The sequence below is a fragment of the Dendrobates tinctorius genome, unplaced genomic scaffold (assembly GCF_039654945.1).
Source record: "Dendrobates tinctorius isolate UK_male_01 unplaced genomic scaffold, ASM3965494v1 ptg000028l, whole genome shotgun sequence".
NCBI lineage: Eukaryota > Metazoa > Chordata > Amphibia > Anura > Dendrobatidae > Dendrobates > Dendrobates tinctorius.
Window position 1 is genome coordinate 72,099,578 of NW_027361696.1, and position 20,555 is coordinate 72,120,132.

The 20,555-nt window shown below is 53.2% G+C and overlaps 1 protein-coding gene across 3 annotated transcripts in view; it reads right to left on the reverse strand.

The window, feature by feature from the left end:
• Positions 1-2,831, reverse strand: part of LOC141085541 (AP-2 complex subunit alpha-1) — a 77,652-nt gene extending 74,821 nt beyond the window's left edge. The window contains exon 1 of one of the 3 annotated variants that reach the window (XM_073570980.1): positions 2,510-2,831. In XM_073570980.1, the coding sequence (XP_073427081.1) occupies positions 2,510-2,576 (67 nt within the window). In that variant the 5' untranslated portion in view covers positions 2,577-2,831. The remainder of the gene's footprint in view (positions 1-2,509) is intronic. The other 2 variants (XM_073570979.1, XM_073570981.1) reach the window with 2 other exon arrangements.
• Between the last annotated feature and the right edge of the window lie 17,724 nt (positions 2,832-20,555).

The following is a 20,555-nucleotide window of genomic DNA, read 5'->3' on the forward strand; positions in this document are numbered from 1 at the left end:
ATATACAGGGCTCCGCTCCCCCCATATCCTGGGCTCCCCCATACACAGGGCTCCGCTCCCCCCCATATGCTGGGGTCCCCCATATACAGGGCTCCGCTCCCCCCATATCCTGGGCTCCCCCATACACAGGGCTCCGCTCCCCCCATATCCTGGGCTCCCCCTTACACAGGGCTCCGCTCCCCCCCCATATCCTGGGCTCCCCCATATACAGGGCTCCGCTCCCCCCCCATATCCTGGGCTCCCCCATATACAGGGCTCCGCTCCCCCATACACAGGGCTCCGCTCCCCCCCATATCCTGGGCTCCCCCATATACAGGGCTCCGCTTCCCCCCCCCCATATCCTGGGCTCCCCCATACACAGGGCTCCGCTCCCCTCATATCCTGGGCTCCCCCATATACAGGGCTCCGCTCCCCTCATATCCTGGGCTCCCCCATATACAGGGCTGTGCTCTCCCATATCCTGTGCTCCCCCATACACAGGGCTCAGCTCCCCCCCCCCCATATCCTGGGCTCCCCCATACACAGGGCTCCGCTCCCCCCCATATCCTGGGCTCCCCCCATACTCAGGGCCAGGTTCCCTCCCCATATCCTGGGCTCCCCCATACACAGGGCTCCGCTCCCCCCCCATATCCTGGGCTCCCCCATACACAGGGCTCCGCTCCCCCCCCCATATCCTGGGCTCCCCCATACACAGGGCTCCGCTCCCCCCCCCATATCCTGGGCTCCCCCATACACAGGGCTCCGCTCCCCCCCCCATATCCTGGGCTCCCCCATACACAGGGCTCCGCTCCCCCCCCCATATCCTGGGCTCCCCCATACACAGGGCTCCGCTCCCCCCCCCATATCCTGGGCTCCCCCATACACAGGGCTCCGCTCCCCCCCCCATATCCTGGGCTCCCCCATACACAGGGCTCCGCTCCCCCCCCCATATCCTGGGCTCCCCCATACACAGGGCTCTGCTCCCCCCCATATCCTGGGCTCCCCCATACACAGGGCTCCGCTCCCCCCCCATATCCTGGGCTCCCCCATACACAGGGCTCCGCTCCCCCCCCCATATCCTGGGCCCCCCCCCATATCCTGGGCTCCCCCATACACAGGGCTCCGCGCCCCCCCCCATATCCTGGGCTCCCCCATACACAGGGCTCCGCTCCCCCCCCCCCCATATCCTGGGCTCCCCCATACACAGGGCTCCGCTCCCCCCCATATCCTGGGCTCCCCCATACACAGGGCTCCGCTCCCCCCCCATATCCTGGGCTCCCCCATACACAGGGCTCCGCTCCCCCCCCCCATATCCTGGGCTCCCCCCATATCCTGGGCTCCCCCCATACACAGGGCCAGGTTCCCCCCCCATATCCTGGGCTCCCCCATACACAGGGCTCCGCTCCCCCCCCCCCCCCATATCCTGGGCTCCCACACACAGGGTTCCGCTCCCCCCCCCATATCCTGGGCTCCCCCATACACAGGGCTCCGCTCCCCCCCCCCCCATATCCTGGGCTCCCCCATACACAGGGCTCCGCTCCCCCCCCATATCCTGGGCTCCCCCATACACAGGGCTCCGCTCCCCCCCCATATCCTGGGCTCCCCCATACACAGGGCTCCGCTCCCCCCCCCCATATCCTGGGCTCCCCCATACACAGGGCTCCGCTCCCCCCCCCCCATATCCTGGGCTCCCCCATACACAGGGCTCCGCTCCCCCCCCCATATCCTGGGCTCCCACACACAGGGTTCCGCTCCCCCCCCCATATCCTGGGCTCCCCCATACACAGGGCTCCGCTCCCCCCCCCATATCCTGGGCTCCCCCATACACAGGGCTCCGCTCCCCCCCCCCCCATATCCTGGGCTCCCCCATACACAGGGCTCCGCTCCCCCCCCATATCCTGGGCTCCCCCATACACAGGGCTCCGCTCCCCCCCCCCATATCCTGGGCTCCCCCATACACAGGGCTCCGCTCCCCCCCCCCCATATCCTGGGCTCCCCCATACACAGGGCTCCGCTCCCCCCCCCATATCCTGGGCTCCCACACACAGGGTTCCGCTCCCCCCCCCCATATCCTGGGCTCCCCCATACACAGGGCTCCGCTCCCCCCCCCCATATCCTGGGCTCCCCCATACACAGGGCTCCGCTCCCCCCCCCATATCCTGGGCTCCCCCATACACAGGGCTCCGCTCCCCCCCCATATCCTGGGCTCCCCCATACACAGGGCTCCGCTCCCCCCCCCCCATATCCTGGGCTCCCCCATACACAGGGCTCCGCTCCCCCCCCCATATCCTGGGCTCCCACACACAGGGTTCCGCTCCCCCCCCCATATCCTGGGCTCCCCCATACACAGGGCTCCGCTCCCCCCCCCATATCCTGGGCTCCCCCATACACAGGGCTCCGCTTCCCCCCATACACAGGGCTCCTCTACATTCAGGGCTGTGCTCTCCCATATCCTGGGCTCCCCCACACACACGGCAGTGCTCTCCAGTGTCAGACCCCCACTCTCCCCTGCACACGGAGCCCCACTTACAGTTCCTGATGTCGGAGATGAACACGGCCAGTCCCCGCATCCCGTCCCCTTTAGATACGGCCGGCATGTTTCCTGCAGACCAGAGCTGGGCGGGGGTGACTGCACTGAGGAAGGCGGGAGTGGTGACCGCGGCTGCTTCGGGATGTGACAGCGGCGCCTGGCTCCGGTACTCGGCCCCGGCTCACTATCAGGCTACAGCGGGGGAATGTGAGCGCTACAGGCTGAGGGAAAAGCAGGGAACAGCAGGAAATCCGCCGCAGGGGCTCGTCCCGCCCCCTAACACCTCCCATTGGACGATGACAGAGAGCTCCTAACGCTGATTGAAGAAAAATTACGTCAGTCAAAGAGACAGCAGAGGGAGGGGAAGAAGGGTGTGTCAGTGGGAAATGACGTCACTTTTCTAACTTAGCTCATTAGCGTACGCACCTCATGCTCCTATCCTATTGGACGATTCAGTCTGACTGGCCAGCTCTTATAGGAGGACTCGTCACAGGGAAGGAGGAGACTTTTAGAAATCCACGCCCAATATGTTATGCGACTTTCTAGTTAAAGGGGTTGTCCATTTTTAGCAATTTTTGTTTTACTTGCATACATGTATATGTGGCTAAATATCATATTTACTATTGGGGTTCGTTTAAAATGTGCCATTTTGCTTTTCCAAGGTCTTTTTATCCCTACACATTCATCTTTGATGTGTTCTGTTCTGAGGTTATAAAACTCATCCACCAGACCTCAGAACCAGCTCACTGACGGATTCTCAGTTACCTCTTTTGCAGCCAGATATAGGCAGTGCAAGACAGGAGCTATAAAAGGCAAATGGTGCAACAGTTTTAATGAAACCCTATTACAAAAAATATTTTTACCTAAAATACATGTATTGAAACTAACACAAATCACTATTAAAAGGGCATGGAAATCAGGGAAGAGTCATCTGGGTGGGGCCAATATTGGGAAGAATCCAGAAGCCTGGGCTACAGCCACGCCCTTTTTTGGTTGAATACTTGAGCAGTGCACCCTACACCCAGGGGCCCCTCCTCACTTTTCGATTAATTAATATATATAATTTTTTACATTTTTTTTATTGGTCACCCCACCTGCCCTGCATAGGCTCAGCTCCCGTACATGTATGGAGGATGTTGCCCAGGTTTACCGGGTGTTGGTGTAGGCTCTGCTGGCAGTGACATAGTTAATGGAATTTAGCAGATATCTACCTTCTAAACCAGGTGGTACTCTTAAAGGGAACAGCATAATATAGAGCAAGAAACCCTGATTCCAGCGATGTATCACTTTACTAGGCTGTGTGCTGTTTTTTCCATACCATCAGTGTTTTATTAGTAGGAGATTATCACAGCAGGACTAGGTCTCACATGCACCCCAGTCCAGCTAATCTGTATAACCACTCTCCCTCCCACTGACTGGCAGCTTGCTGACAGTGTACACAGAAATCTACCAGGCGTGTGGGCGGGGTTATAAACAGCTCGGCATTCCGAGCTCTGGAGAGAAAACAGGGATTTTATCAAAACTACAGCAAGTAGCCCAGAAAGTGATACATCCCCGGAATCAGGATCTCTGCCCCTGCACCATGTAGCTCTCAGATTACATAGCACAAATATGCTGACAGATTCCCTTTAAAGACAAGAAAACCTTCCTTTCTTGGTGCAAAATCACTTAAGCATTGAACTTTTATTTTGTATGCAAATGAACCTTTAAGTTTAAGGGAAAGCGTGGAGGAGTGTAGTAGGAAAGACGCATCAAAATTGCGACGTGTGCACACAGACTGATAGTAATCTCTTCCTTTGTACGCAGTTTTGTGACAATATACTCTCCGCACTGGATCCTACCGCACACCCCGCAGTGCTCCTGTGTGCACTGGATCCTACCGCACACCCCGCAGTGGCCGCCGTGCTCCTGTGTGCACTGGATCCTACAGCACACCCCGTAGTGGCCGCCGTGCTCCTGTGTGCACTGGATCCTACCGCACACCCCGTAGTGGCCGCCGTGCTCCTGTGTGCACTGGATCCTACCGCACAACCCGTAGTGGCCGCCGAGCTCCTGTGTGCACTGGATCCTACCGCACACCCCGTAGTGGCCGCCGTGCTCCTGTGTGCACTGGATCCTACAGCACACCCCGCAGTTGCTGCCGTGCTCCTGTGTGCACTGGATCCTACAGCACACCCCGTAGTGGCCGCTGTGCTCCTGTGTGCACTGGATCCTACAGCACACCCCGTAGTGGCCGCTGTGCTCCTGTGTGCACTGGATCCTACAGCACACCCCGTAGTGGCCGCTGAGCTCCTGTGTGCACTGGATCCTAACAGCACACCCCGTAGTGGCCGCCGTGCTCCTGTGTGCACTGGATCCTATAGCACACCCCGTAGTGGCCGCCGTGCTCCTGTGTGCACTGGATCCTACCGCACACCCCGTAGTGGCCGCAGTGCTCCTGTGTGCACTGGATCCTACCGCACACCCCGTAGTGGCCACCGAGCTCCTGTGTGCACTGGATCCTACCGCACACCCCGCAGTGGCCGCCGTGCTCCTGTGTGCACTGGATCCTACAGTACACCCCGTAGTGGCCGCCGCGCTCCTGTGTGCACTGGATCCTACAGTACACCCCGTAGTGGCCGCCGTGCTCCTGTGTGCACTGGATCCTACAGCACACCCCGTAGTGGCCGCCGTGCTCCTGTGTGCACTGTATCCTACCGCACACCCCGTAGTGGCTGCCGAGCTCCTGTGTGCACTGGATCCTACCGCACACCCCGTAGTGGCCGCCGAGCTCCTGTGTGCACTGGATCCTACCGCACACCCCGTAGTGGCCGCCGTGCTCCTGTGTGCACTGGATCCTACAGCACACCCCGTAGTGGCCGCCGTGCTCCTGTGTGCACTGGATCCTACCGCACACCCCGTAGTGGCCACCGTGCTCCTGTGTGCACTGGATCCTACCGCACACCCCGTAGTGGCCGCCGAGCTCCTGTGTGCACTGGATCCTACCGCACACCCCGTAGTGGCCGCCGTGCTCCTGTGTGCACTGGATCCTACAGCACACCCCGCAGTTGCTGCCGTGCTCCTGTGTGCACTGGATCCTACAGCACACCCCGTAGTGGCCGCTGTGCTCCTGTGTGCACTGGATCCTACAGCACACCCCGTAGTGGCCGCTGTGCTCCTGTGTGCACTGGATCCTACAGCACACCCCGTAGTGGCCGCTGAGCTCCTGTGTGCACTGGATCCTACAGCACACCCCGTAGTGGCCGCCGTGCTCCTGTGTGCACTGGATCCTACAGCACACCCCGTAGTGGCCGCCGTGCTCCTGTGTGCACTGGATCCTACCGCACACCCCGTAGTGGCCGCAGTGCTCCTGTGTGCACTGGATCCTACCGCACACCCCGTAGTGGCCGCCGAGCTCCTGTGTGCACTGGATCCTATCACACACCCCGCAGTGGCCGCCGTGCTCCTGTGTGCACTGGATCCTACAGCACACCCTGCAGTGGCCGCCGAGCTCCTGTGTGCACTGGATCCTACCGCACACCCCGTAGTGGCCGCCGTGCTCCTGTGTGCACTGGATCCTACCGCACACCCCGCAGTGGCCGCCGTGCTCCTGTGTGCACTGTATCCTACCGCACACCCCACAGTGGCCGCCGTGCTCCTGTGTGCACTGGATCCTCCCGCACACCCCGCAGTGGCCGCCGAGCTCCTGTGTGCACTGGATCCTACCGCACACCCCGTAGTGGCCGCCGAGCTGCTGTGTGCACTGGATCCTACCGCACACCCCGTAGTGGCCGTTGTGCTCCTGTGTGCACTGGATCCTACAGCACACCCCGCAGTTGCTGCCGTGCTCCTGTGTGCACTGGATCTTACAGCACACCCCGCAGTGGCCGCCGTGCTCCTGTGTGCACTGGATCCTACAGCACACCCCGCAGTGGCCGTTGTGCTCCTGTGTGCACTGGATCCTACAGCACACCCCGCAGTTGCTGCCGTGCTCCTGTGTGCACTGGATCTTACAGCACACCCCGCAGTGGCCGCCGAGCTCCTGTGTGCACTGGATCCTACCGCACACCCCGTAGTGGCCGCCGTGCTCCTGTGTGCACTGGATCCTACCGCACACCCCGCAGTGGCCGCCGTGCTCCTGTGTGCACTGTATCCTACCGCACACCCCACAGTGGCCGCCGTGCTCCTGTGTGCACTGGATCCTCCCGCACACCCCGCAGTGGCCGCCGAGCTCCTGTGTGCACTGGATCCTACCGCACACCCCGTAGTGGCCGCCGAGCTGCTGTGTGCACTGGATCCTACCGCACACCCCGCAGTGGCCGTTGTGCTCCTGTGTGCACTGGATCCTACCGCACACCCCGTAGTGGCCGCAGTGCTCCTGTGTGCACTGGATCCTACCGCACACCCCGTAGTGGCCGCCGAGCTCCTGTGTGCACTGGATCCTACCACACACCCCGCAGTGGCCGCCGTGCTCCTGTGTGCACTGGATCCTACAGCACACCCTGCAGTGGCCGCCGAGCTCCTGTGTGCACTGGATCCTACCGCACACCCCGTAGTGGCCGCCGTGCTCCTGTGTGCACTGGATCCTACCGCACACCCCGCAGTGGCCGCCGTGCTCCTGTGTGCACTGTATCCTACCGCACACCCCACAGTGGCCGCCGTGCTCCTGTGTGCACTGGATCCTCCCGCACACCCCGCAGTGGCCGCCGAGCTCCTGTGTGCACTGGATCCTACCGCACACCCCGTAGTGGCCGCCGAGCTGCTGTGTGCACTGGATCCTACCGCACACCCCGCAGTGGCCGCCGTGCTCCTGTGTGCACTGTATCCTACCGCACACCCCACAGTGGCCGCCGTGCTCCTGTGTGCACTGGATCCTCCCGCACACCCCGCAGTGGCCGCCGAGCTCCTGTGTGCACTGGATCCTACCGCACACCCCGTAGTGGCCGCCGAGCTGCTGTGTGCACTGGATCCTACCGCACACCCCGCAGTGGCCGTTGTGCTCCTGTGTGCACTGGATCCTACAGCACACCCCGCAGTTGCTGCCGTGCTCCTGTGTGCACTGGATCTTACAGCACACCCCGCAGTGGCCGCCGTGCTCCTGTGTGCACTGGATCCTACAGCACACCCCGCAGTGGCCGTTGTGCTCCTGTGTGCACTGGATCCTACAGCACACCCCGCAGTTGCTGCCGTGCTCCTGTGTGCACTGGATCTTACAGCACACCCCGCAGTGGCCGCCGAGCTCCTGTGTGCACTGGATCCTACAGCACACCCCGTAGTGGCCGCCGAGCTCCTGTGTGCACTGGATCCTACCGCACACCCCGCAGTGGCCGCCGTGCTCCTGTGTGCACTGTATCCTACCGCACACCCCACAGTGGCCGCCGTGCTCCTGTGTGCACTGGATCCTCCCGCACACCCCGCAGTGGCCGCCGAGCTCCTGTGTGCACTGGATCCTACCGCACACCCCGTAGTGGCCGCCGAGCTGCTGTGTGCACTGGATCCTACCGCACACCCCACAGTTGCTGCCGTGCTCCTGTGTGCACTGGATCCTACCGCACACCCCGCAGTGGCCGCCGTGCTCCTGTGTGCACTGGATCCTACAGCACACCCCGCAGTTGCTGCCGTGCTCCTGTGTGCACTGGATCTTACAGCACACCCCGCAGTGGCCGCCGTGCTCCTGTGTGCACTGGATCCTCCCGCACACCCCGCAGTGGCCGCCGAGCTCCTGTGTGCACTGGATCCTACCGCACACCCCACAGTTGCTGCCGTGCTCCTGTGTGCACTGGATCCTACAGCACACCCCGTAGTGGCCGCCGTGCTCCTGTGTGCACTGGATCCTACAGCACACCCCGCAGTTGCTGCCGTGCTCCTGTGTGCACTGGATCCTACAGCACACCCCGCAGTGGCCGCCGTGCTCCTGTGTGCACTGGATCTTACAGCACACCCCGCAGTGGCCGCTGTGCTCCTGTGTGCACTGGATCCTACAGCACACCCCGCAGTGGCCGCTGTGCTCCTGTGTGCACTGGATCTTACAGCACACCCCACAGTTGCTGCCGTGCTCCTGTGTGCACTGGATCCTACAGCACACCCCGCAGTGGCCGCCGTGCTCCTGTGTCCACTCTATCCTACAGCACACCCCGCAGTTGCTGCCGTGCTCCTGTGTGCACTGGATCCTACAGCACACCCCGCAGTGGCCGCTGTGCTCCTGTGTGCGTTGCAATCTGCTGACGGGGAAGTTATGAATTCCTAGGAAACGTTTCTGTGATTCAGCTGGATTTCCCCAAACCTGTGGGAACTTTGTTTTTTTATTTTATTTTTAATTTAGGATGTTGCAGAATGTTGCAGCTACTTATATGAATTTATTTTATCGGCTTATTGAACATTGAAAGTCATCACCCCACCCATTTAGTTAAGTATTAACTTTCTAATCCGTGGGGGTCCGAGTGGTCCCAAGAAAGGGGCTCTAAAAAGTGCCTAATCAGAAGTCGATCACCACTCCCCCTCCATTCTGTATGGGAGATAACTAGGTACACCCCTCAACTTTCTCGACAGTCCCATAGAGAATAAATTATGGTATTGCTACAGCGCTGCCTTTTTATAGGGCGTTTTTGGGACCTTTGAGACTCTCCCCCCCTCCCCCCCAATCAGAAAGTTGAAGTAGTTCTCTGGTTTGGGGAAGAAACTTGAGCCCCGACTGCAGTTTGTTTAAAAAAAAAGAAAAAAAAAACAACTGTACTTTTATATCCTCCCCAGGTCCAGTGCTGTCTCCATCACTGCTCCCTGTGTCTGTTATTACTTGCAGCACCAATCTCACGTCAGCCAATCAGTGAACTTAGTGGCTCTGAGAGTTTGTGCCATCCATTCAGGACTACAGCCGATCAGTGAGCTCAGCAAAAACTCAATGTTGGACCTGGGGAGGGTGAGAAAGTAACCCAGTGATGGATTTGGCACAGCTGTCAAGGGGGTTACAGGGGTGGTCCAGACTGAGACATTAAAACAAACTGAAATGTGAGGGAAACAATATATTTCTTCATTTTTTGAAGAAATCTTGAAAATGGTGAGGAAATGAGACAGATAATGTGCAATAGCGATATTGTGTAATATTGCATAATATACATATAAGATCTATTACTAGATAAAAAAACGAAAGAAACAAAACCCCAACATGTTCTTTAGTCATCCTCCCCAGGTCCATCACTAATTTCTCCAACGCCACAAACTAGCCCAAAAAATGCACAAATAAAATATTGGCGGGCCCTTTGTTCTGAAATTCAGCTCATTGTATATGGACATCTACAACCACCCGCTTCTCCTCTCCTCGGCGACCGGACGCATCGGTGTCCATCTTTGCAGAGGCAGCCATTTCCTGCAGCCCTTCCTGACTCTCCTGTCCAGCACTGACCTAGGGCAGGGAAAGGGATGGACGTGTTATATATTCAGATACTTTTACTCCCTCCATAGATTGTATAACAGTTAGTGGGATGAAAGGATATGTTCACAAGAAGTTCTTTTGACATGATCTTCAAAATTCACCTCACAAATATATTATAATGATGCAATGTCACACTTCCTTTTTTTTTCTGGTGAGGTTTTTAAAACTGGTCATTGTGCTTTTCCCATTGAAATCCTTGTGAAACTTATCATACGAAGAATCGTGAACAATCCCTGTTTTGTGGCTCCATTTTGTTGCCCTGTTGTCATTTTCACAAAATGGCTGCCAACAATTTAGATTTCCCTATGCAGTGCATTTTTTTGGACGTTCAAGAGACATCTTTCCTCATCCACTTCCCATTATTATTTATTTATATAGCACCATTAATTCCATGGTGCTGTACATGAGAAGGGGGTTACATACAAAGTTATAGATATCGTTAACAGTAAACAAGTTTCCACAACAAATTTACAATGACAGACTGGTACAGAGGGGAGAGGACCCTGTCCTTGCGGACTTACATTCTACGGGATAGCGGGGAAAAGACAGAAGATCGGGGGTGTAGCAGCTCTGGTGGTGATGAGGCGGCAGCTCAGGCGGTGGTGAGGCGGCAGAATGATTATTGCAGTCTGTAAGCTTTCCTGAAAAGATGGGTTTTCAGGTTCAGTTTGAAGGATCCGAGGGTGGTGGATAATCGGACGTATTGAGGCATGGCTTTCCAGAGGATAGGGGATATTCGGGAGAAGTCTTGGAGGCAGTTGTGTGATGAATGAATAAGTGTGGAGGTGAGTAGGAGGTCTTGGGAGGATCGAAAAGTATGTGAGGGAAGATATTGGGAGATTAGTTCAGAGATATAGGGAGGGGAAAGGTTGTGGATCACTTTGTAGGTCATTGTTAGCAGTTTGAACTGGATTCGTTGGGGAATTGGGAGCCAATGGAGGGATTTGCAGAGGGGAGAGACAGGGGAGTAGCGAGGAGAGAGGTGGATTAGTCGGGCAGCAGAATTGAGGACAGACTGGAGTGGTGCAAGAGTGTTAGCAGGGAGGCCACAGAGGAGGGTGTTGCAGTAGTCAAGGCGGGAGATGATGAGGGCATGTACAAGAGTTTTAGTAGATTGAGGACTGAGGAAGGGACAGATTCTGGAAATAATTTTGAGTTGGAGGCGACAGGAGGTGGCAAGAGATTGGACGTGCGGTTTGAAGGACAGGGCAGAGTCGAGAGTTACTCCAAGGCAGCGGATTTCAGGTGCGGGAGAGAGCATGATGCAATTTACCATAATAGATAGATCGGGTAGGGAAGATACGTGAGATGGAGGAAAGATAATGAGTTCAGTTTTGTCTATGTTGAGTTTTAGGAAGCGAGAGGTGAAAAAGGAGGATATGGCTGATAGACACTCCGGGATTCTGGACAGCAGAGAGGTGACATTTGGGCTAGAGAGGTAGATCTGAGTGTCATCTGCATACAGGTGGTACTGGAAGCCATGGGACTTTATGAGTTGTCCTAGGCCAAGAGTGTAGATGGAAAAAAGTAGGGGCCCCAGGACAGAGCCTTGGGGGACTCCAACAGAGAGAGGGTGGGATGAGGAGGTAGTGTGGGAGTGGGAAACGCTGAATGTGCAGTCAGAAAGGTATGAGGAAATCCAGGACAGGGCGAGGTCTTTTATGCCAAGGGAAGAATCTGTAGCAGTAGGCAGTGGTCAACTGTGTCAAAGGCAGAGGACAGGTCAAGAAGGAGGAGGATGGAGAATTGTCTGTTAGCTTTGGCTGTGAGTAAGTCATTAGTAATTTTGGTCAGGGCAGTTTCAGTGGAGTGGTCGGGGCGGAAGCCAGATTGCAGGATGTCAAGGAGGGAGTTAGATGAGAGATGGGAGGAAGGTTGAGCATGGACATGCTGTTCAAGGAGTTCGGAAGCAAACGGGAGCAGTGATATGGGGCGATAGCTGGGCATAGCAGTTGGGTCAAGGTTTGATTTTTTGAGGATGGGTGTTATGGTGGCATGTTTGAAGGCAGAGGGGAAGGTACCAGAAGCTGGGGATAGGTTGAAGAGATGGGTTAGGGCTGGAATGATCATGTTATTGAGGTTGGGGAGCAGGTGGGAAGGGATGGGGTCAAGTGCACAGGTGGTGAGGCGTGATTTGGAATGGAGATGAGTAAGCTCTCGTTCAGTGATGTTGGAGAGGGAGGTTATTAGGGAGGGGCAGAGGTCTGGTATGAGGAGCGGTTGGGGTGCTGAAACTGTAAAGGTTTGCCTTGTTTGGTCAATCTTGTTTTTGAAGTAGGTGGCAAAGTCCTCAGCAGAGATGAGGGGAGTTGGAGGTGGCAGTGGTGGGCAGAGGAGAGAGTTGAATGTGCTGAACAGTTGTTTTGGGTTGTGGGATAGTGAAGATACAAGGTTTGTGAAATAAGTCTGTTTAGCAGAGGTGAGGACTGATTTAAAGGCAAGTGTAGCTTGTTTGAAGCAGTGAAGTCGTCTGGCAGGCGTGTTTTTTTACAACGCCACTCTGCGACCCTGGATGCTTGTCGAAGTTTTTTGGTGAGGTTGTTGTGCCTGGGTTGCCTATTGGTTTGTCGCCCTTTGCCATGCATGAGAGGAGCGACTGAGTCTATGGCTGATGTGAGGGTGGCGTTGTAGAAAGCGGTGGCACTGTCCGTGTTGTGGAGTGAAGATATGGAGGACAGAGGTAGAAGTGAGTCTGAGAGTCTGTGAATGTCTAGGTGTGCGAGGATGTGCTAGTTGCTGGACATGGGGGGCAGGTGAGAAGGACAAGGATGAGAAGGTGAGTAGATGGTGGCAAGATAGGGGGAAGGGAGTGGTTGTGAGATTAGTGAACAGAGGCGGGTGAAGATGAGGTCTAATGTATGTCCATCTGTGTGGGTGGCTGTGGAGGACCACTGAGTAAGTCCAAAGGATGAGGTAAGTGACAGGAGTTTGGAGTCTGCTGGTTGGTGGGTGTCAATGGGATGTTGAAGTCCCCCGTGATGATGGTGGGGATGTCAGCAGAGAGGAAGTGGAGGAGCCAGGTGGAGAATTGGTCAATGAAGGTAGTGGCTGAGCCCGGTGGTCGGTATATGACAGCCATTTGGAGATTAGAGGGAGAGTAGATACGGACAGAGTGAACCTCGAAAGAAGGGAGGATAAGGGAGGGTGGGGGTTGGATAGGGTTGAAGGAGCAGTTTTTAGAAAGGAGGAAACCCACTCCTCCACCATGTCTGTTGCCAGGGCGAGGAGTGTGGGTAAAGTGGAGGCCGCCATAACTCAGTGCGGCCGGGGAGGCCGTGTCAGGGGGTGTCAGCCAGGTCTCAGTGAGGGCCAGGAAGGAAAGGTTGCGGGAGGTAAAGAGGTCGTGGATCACGTGGAGCTTTTTGCTGATGGAGCGAGCATTCCAAAATGCTCCAGAAATAGGGTGCGGGAGGGAGGAGGTCAGTGGCACGGGTTTTAAGTGTGAGGGATTGCGGTAGTTTCTCTTAGTGTGGGAAAGATAGGGGTGAGAATTAGTGGGATGTATGAGGCAAGGGGGGCCAGGAATGGGGGATATGTCACCAGCAGTGAGAAGAAGCAGAGAAAAGGAAAGCAGGTGGGTGAAGGAGAGTGATCATCTTGTATTGTATGTTAGTAGGAGAGGTCTGAGGTTAAGGAGTATGTCTGCAGATAAAGTGAGGTGGGCGGGTAAGAGGGAGGGGGAGATAGTTATTTGGTTTGAGGGTGCAGGGGTTTGGGGATAGCGAAGGAGAGTGAAGATTAGTGGAGCAAAAACGGTGATGGCAAATGTGAGCATGGTTAAAGAGGAGGGAAGCCGTGGTTAGTCGTACCGTCTGACCGATTTCTGGACTATTTCTGGTAATATTTCTCATGTATCACTTTAAATATGTCACTTCAAATGATGTCCAAGGTCATATCTGACCTGCTCTCTTCAACTTATACCATTCAAATGTCCATGAAATGTCCATTACGTGAGCCCTGTCTGTCTAGTCTGAGTACTCTCCTAAAGAAGTGGGTATATGTTACATTTCTGAAGAACACTGCATAGGGAAGACTTAGGCTGTGGCAGCCATTTTGTGAAGATACAAACAGGGTCCTAGTGTAGAGTAACAGCAACAAGATTGAAATCAAGAGTGTAGACTATAAGTTTGTCATTTATAGTCACATTTTTAGCTTTGATTGGCACCCCAAAATACTAAAACAAAAACAAAAACACTACAGCATGCCATGCATAAGAAAAAATCCTCACACGTAATGTAACTGATATTGGCGCTGTCAGTTATCCTCCCGTGAGGTCTGGGCATGTGCACCACTCGTCGGTTGCTCGGAGGCCAGCACAGTGCACGTAGTAAGTGCAGGCTGAAATCTAGTGAGGGGATACCTGCAGAATCGAGAAATGGCACTTACTGGGGGGCAAAAGTGTCAGGCACTGTGGGGGAAATTAGCTTTTACGTTGTGTGGATAGCATTACTATAAGTTGGTGGGGCTGGAGCTAAAAGGGGTCCGATCATGTGAGCTTGAGTCAGGAGACCCAAGGCCGATCCGGACATTTACATTCAGCGTAATGGAGACAAACAAGAACATTGCTCAATTTTCTCCTTAAAAGGGGTTGTCCGGTGAAAACAAGTTATCCCCTTTTCTCTACAGGATAGGTGATAACTCGTTTATTGGTGGGCGTCCGATTACGTGGATGCAGGGGGGTAATAATCACAGTTGCAGAGAGTGAGACCGGGTCGTGTGCGAGGGAGGCTCGCCAACCTCAATGCCTACTTCAACTGGATGTGCGTCTGAAGGGTGCATATAGGTGCTGGGGTCAGCGGCCTTCCCTCCAGCATGGACCTGGAAGAGGACGCTGCACGAGAAAGAAGCAGAGGAAGGTGAGAAGAATGTTCTGCATTAAAAAATAAAACAGGGAACACATGCCAGAAAAGTGCCCAGAATGTGGGACATACATACCAGGATTATGGATATATACTGTAAATCAGGATGAGAGACATATATACCAAGAAGGGGGACATATATATCAGGAAAAGGCCCAGAAAGGGGGACATATATGTAACAAGGTGGCACGGGGTGGTAGTTATGGCCGAGTCACTTAAAGCTACAGTCCACAGAGTCCACTTAGCAAACAGTCAGCGAGCACCCCGGCCCCTTGCACATAAAATAGACAGGACAGAAGACCACAAACAATTTACCTCTTCTCCACAGTCACTGCAACACAAGAAATCAGGATCCAGGTGTCATGTGTACCTGGATACACCGCCTCCAGCACTGGGCGAATTTAGATAATGACACGTGTACCTTGATACATCGCCTACAGCAGGGCGAATTTACAGAGTAAAGGGGAACACCGGGGAAACAGTTACAGTGGGTGGGCCCTGCGCTAGGGAACGGGGACATGGAGACCTCCTGCACTCCCCTGAGGCAGTGTCCCTGCACTCCTAGCATTCCCTATACAGGTTCCTCACCTGTCGCCGAGCTGGATACCTCAATCCCTAGCTCGCCCTGCACCTATCCCTTACTAGTGCATTGGACGGTGCAGAAACTAATCCCACCACTGCACTAAAACACACACAAGGAAAAATATAACAAACAGGGAAAACACCACTTAGCTTTGCTCTGTTGCTATTGCTCCCAGCAACAGAGTATGACACCCGAATCCAGCTTCCACCTGAAGCTACTACACCAGAGCGCTGACTGAGCTGCAAGGAACTCCTCTCTATAGCTCCTTCCTTCACCAAACTTGGTTGGAAATGACCAATATCACCAACCGTGAATGAGACCACCTGCCACTCCTTTTTAGGAAGGAGCCTGGTTCATCACCTGCTTGGTAATTACGTGTAATAACGCTAGCGACCACTGGGGCCAAAACTAGCACTACAGAAATCACAGTGTAATGACGCCAGCGGCCACCGGGGGCAAAACTACAACTAAAGAAACCACAGTGTAATGACCCTAATGGCCACCAGGGGCAAAACTAACTGTAAGCCAACAGCTTAAAGGAAAAAAAGGTTATTTGTGCTAAATCTGTCACAATCCAACCTGGATCATGACACCAGGAACACCGTTAAGATCCAACAGGGATAACAGTTTATTGTAGGGTAGAGCTCATGTAATAAAAGTAGTAAAAGGTAGTTACAAATATTCAAGCATACTTCCTGCTCTTTCCCTAGTTCTTCCACTACTGTAGCAGCGGTAGCAGCAATGGCGGCGGTAATGGCAGCCTATGTAACAGTCACAGTCCTCAAGCTGATTCCTGAGCACTTAGGCTGTGTGCCCACGTAAGCATTTTTTGAAGCGTTTTTGAAGCGTTTGTCCCGGTCAAAACGCTTCAAAAACGCATAGAAGAAGCATCCCATTCATTTTAAATGAATTCCGCACTTTTTGTGCACATTGATGCGTTTTTTTCTGCGCAAAAACCGCTTAGCAATAAAAAAAAGCAGCATGCTCATTAATTTTGCAGAAAAGTCCGTGTTTTGCTATTTTCTATGAGTCAGAAAACGCGCGGAATAAAACGCATCAAAAATGCGCGTTTTTCGCAAAAAAAAGCGCGGAAAACGCGCAAAAAAGGCGCAGAAATAAAACGCGCGTTTTCTGGGAAGGAGTCCGGTTTTGAAGCAGAAATTTCCTGCATACATGGGCACATAGCCTCAAAGTCTTCAGTGGAGCCCCATACAGTCCTATGCCCACTTCACTGCCTGTGAGTCCTGGGCAGCATTTCCTGTCCCAGACAGGGACAGAATATGCCCCAGATGGGGGCTCCTTCTGTCCCATACAGGGACACATGTCCTGCCTGGGTTCTGAGCCTCTGACCAGGAAGCAGGAGCTTCTTCTACCCTAGAGGCTGCTGGCTCAGTCCCCTAAATTAACCTGTGCTTACCCTGAACTAATCACAGATCAAATAAAGGCACAGTATAAGTCTAAGTTCACAAGTAGCAGAACTCTCGCGGAAATTACCACGAGAATTCCGGATTCCATTCCGCGGGAAAATCGCATTTTAAATTCCCGCCATTTTCCCACAGAAAAACTAGCGTTTTGCAAGCGTAATTAGCGTGCAGAATGCTAGCGTTTTCCAAGCGATCTGTAGCATCGCTTAGAGAACTGATTGACAGGTTGGTCACACTCGTCAAACATAGTGTTTGACGAGTGTGACCAACTTTTTACTATTGAGGCTGCCTATGCGGCATTAATAGTAAAATATAGGATGCAAAAAATAATAAAAAAAATAAAAAATATTAGTTATTCTTAGCTTCCGGCATCACGCGCAGCCTTCTCGCCTCTCTCCACGCTCCCGGTCCCAGTAATCCTTTGCGAGAATGACCGCGATGACATCCGTTCTCGCGGGATCGCGACGTCTCGCGGTCATTCGCGATGACGTCGCGCGAATGACCGCGAGACTTCGCGATCCGCGAGAACGGACGTCATCGCGGTCATTCTCGCAAAGGATTACTGGGACCGGGAGCGTGGAGAGAGGCGGGAAGGCTGCGCGGGATGCCGGAAGGTGAGAATAACAATATTTTTTATTCTAAATTCTATTTTTTACAGGGATATGGTGCCCAGAGCCCGGAGGACAGTCTCCTCTCCTCCGGACCGTGGGTACCATCCGCAAATGTTCTGCTTACTTTTCGCATTGTGTGCACAGCCACATGCGGAAAGTAAGCAGAACAATGCATTCCTATGGGTGCGGGATCGCAGCGATTCCGCTAAATTAATGAGCATGCTGCGTTTTTTACCGTGAAGCGATTCCGCTGCGGTAAAAACCGCAGCATTAGCACAGCATTGCGGAATCCCATAGGAATGCATGGGATGCTTATTTTTCGCGTTTTCGCAGCAAAATCGCGTCTTTAAAACCGCCGCGAAAAAACTGTGATGTGTGAACTCAGCCAAAGAGTAGAACATGGGAACAAGGCAAACACAACACATACATGAGCATAACATCAATACACATAGCAAGCATAGTACATATACGGTAAGTATGAGTGCAAAATACAAGGTGAACAGTCGGGTACCAGTATGAAGGGGAGAAGGAGCAGCCGAGGGTCTCCTTCACCTCCTTACATATATTCCAAGAAGGACGACATATTTAAGAGGAAGCGGCTCAGAATGGGTTACATATATACCAGGATTGGAGACATACACTCACTGGCCACTTTATTAGGTACACCTGTCCAACTGTGTGTTAAGACTTAATTTCTAATCAGCCAATCACATGGCGGCAACTCAGTGCATTTAGGCATGTAGACATGGTCAAGACAATCTCCTGCAGTTCAAACCGAGCATCAGTATGGGGAAGAAAGGTGATTTGAGTGCCTTTGAACGTGGCAAGATTGTTGGTGCCAGAAGGGCTGGTCTGAGTATTTCAGAAACTGCTGATCTACTGGGATTTTCACGCACAACCATCTCTAGGGTTTACAGAGAATGGTCCGAAAAAGAAAAAAAATCCAGTGAGCGGCAGTTCTGTGGCCGGAAATGCCTTGTTGATGCCAGAGGTCAGAGGAGAATGGGCATACTGGTTCAAGCTGATAGAAAGGCAACAGTGACTCAAATTGCCACCCGTTACAACCAAGGTAGGCAGAAGAGCATCTCTGAACGCACAGTGCGTCGAACTTGGAGGCAGATGGGCTACAGCAGCAGAAGACCACACTGGGTACCACTCCTCTCAGCTAAGAACAGGCATCTGATGGCTACTTTCAGCAGGATAATGCGCCATGTCATAAAGCTCGAATCATCTCAGATTGGTTTCTTGAACATGACAATGAGTTCACTGTACTCAAATGGCCTCCTCAGTCACCAGATCTCAATCCAATAGAGCATCTTTGGGATGTGGTGGAACGGGAGATTCGCATCAGGGATGTGCAGCCGACAAATCTGCGCCAACTGTGTGATGCCATCATGTCAATATGGTCCAAAATCTCTGAGGAATGCTTCCAGCACCTTGTTGAATCTCTGCCACGAAGAATTGAGGCAGTTCTGAAGGCAAAAGGGGGTCCAACCCGTTACTAGCATGGTGTACCTAATAAAGTGGCCAGTGAGTGTATATATCAGTATGAGGGACATATATACCATGAAGCGGGACATATATATCAAGATAAGGCCCAAGTTGGGGTACATAAGTTCCAAGAAGCGGGACATACTGTACAGTATATACCACAATGGGAGACATAAATACCAGACTGGGGGGCATATACAGTTGTGGCCAAAAGTATTGACACCCCTGCAATTCTGTCAGATAATACTCAGTTTCTTCCTGAAAATGATTGCAAACACAAATTCTTTGGTATTATTATCTTCATTTAATTTGTCTTAAATGAAAAAACACAAAAGAGAATGATGCAAAACATTGATAATTTCACACAAAACTCCAAAAATGGGCCAGACAAAAGTATTGGCACCCTCAGCCTAATACTTGGTTGCACAACCTTTAGTCAAAATAACTGCAACCAACCGCTTCCGGTAACCATCAATGAGTTTCTTACAATGCTCTGCTGGAATTTTAGACCATTCTTCTTTGGCAAACTAATCCAGGTCCCTGATATTTGAAGGGTGCCTTCTCCAAACTGCCATTTTTAGATCTCTCCACAGGTGTTCTATGGGATTCAGGTCTGGACTCCTTAGAAGTCTCCAGTGCTTTCTCTCAAACCATTTTCTAGTGCTTTTTGAAGTGTGTTTTGGGTCATTGTCCTGCTGGAAGACCCATGACCTCTGAGGGAGACCCAGCTTTCTCACACTGGGCCCTACATTATGCTGCAAAATTTGTTGGTAGTCTTCTGACTTCATAATGCCATGCACTCTTCAGACTTTCTTATGCCATGCACACGGTCAAGCAGTCCAGTGCCAGAGGCAGCAATGCAACCCCAAAACATCAGGGAACCTCCGCCATGTTTGACTGTAGGGACCGTGTTCTTTTCTTTGCCTCTTTTTTTCTCCTGTAAACTCTATGTTGATGCCTTTGCCCAAAAAGCTCTACTTTTGTCTCATCTGACCAGAGAACATTCTTCCAAAACGTTTTAGGCTTTTTCAGGTAAGTTTTGGCAATCTCCAGCCTGGCTTTTTATGTCTCAGGGTAAGAAGTGGGGTCTTCCTGGGTCTCCTACCATACAGTCCCTTTTCATTCAGACGCCGACGGATAGTACGGGTTGACACTGTTGTACCCTCGGACTGCAGGGCAGCTTGAACTTGTTTGGATGTTAGTCGAGGTTCTTTATCCAACATCCGCACAATCTTGAGTTGAAATCTCTTGTCAATTTTTCTTTTCGTCCACATTTAGGGAGGTTAGCCACAGTGCCATGGGCTTTAGACTTCTTGATGACACTGCGCACGGTAGACACAGGAACATTCAGGTCTTTGGAGATGGACTTGTAGCCTTGAGATTGTTCATGCTTCCTCACAATTTGGTTTCTCAAGTCCTCAGACAGTTCTTTGGTCTTCTTTCTTTTCTCCATGCTCAATGTGGTACACACAAGGGCACAGGACAGAGGTTGAGTCAACTTTAATCCATGTCAACTGGCTGCAAGTGTGATTTAGTTATTGCCAACACCTGTTAGGTGCCACAGCTAAGGCCTCTTTCACACTTCAGTTTTTTACAATCAGTCACAATCCGCCAGGTTTTGAAAAAAACGGATCCTCAATTTTCTTTTGAGGATCCGTTTTTTTTCTCCA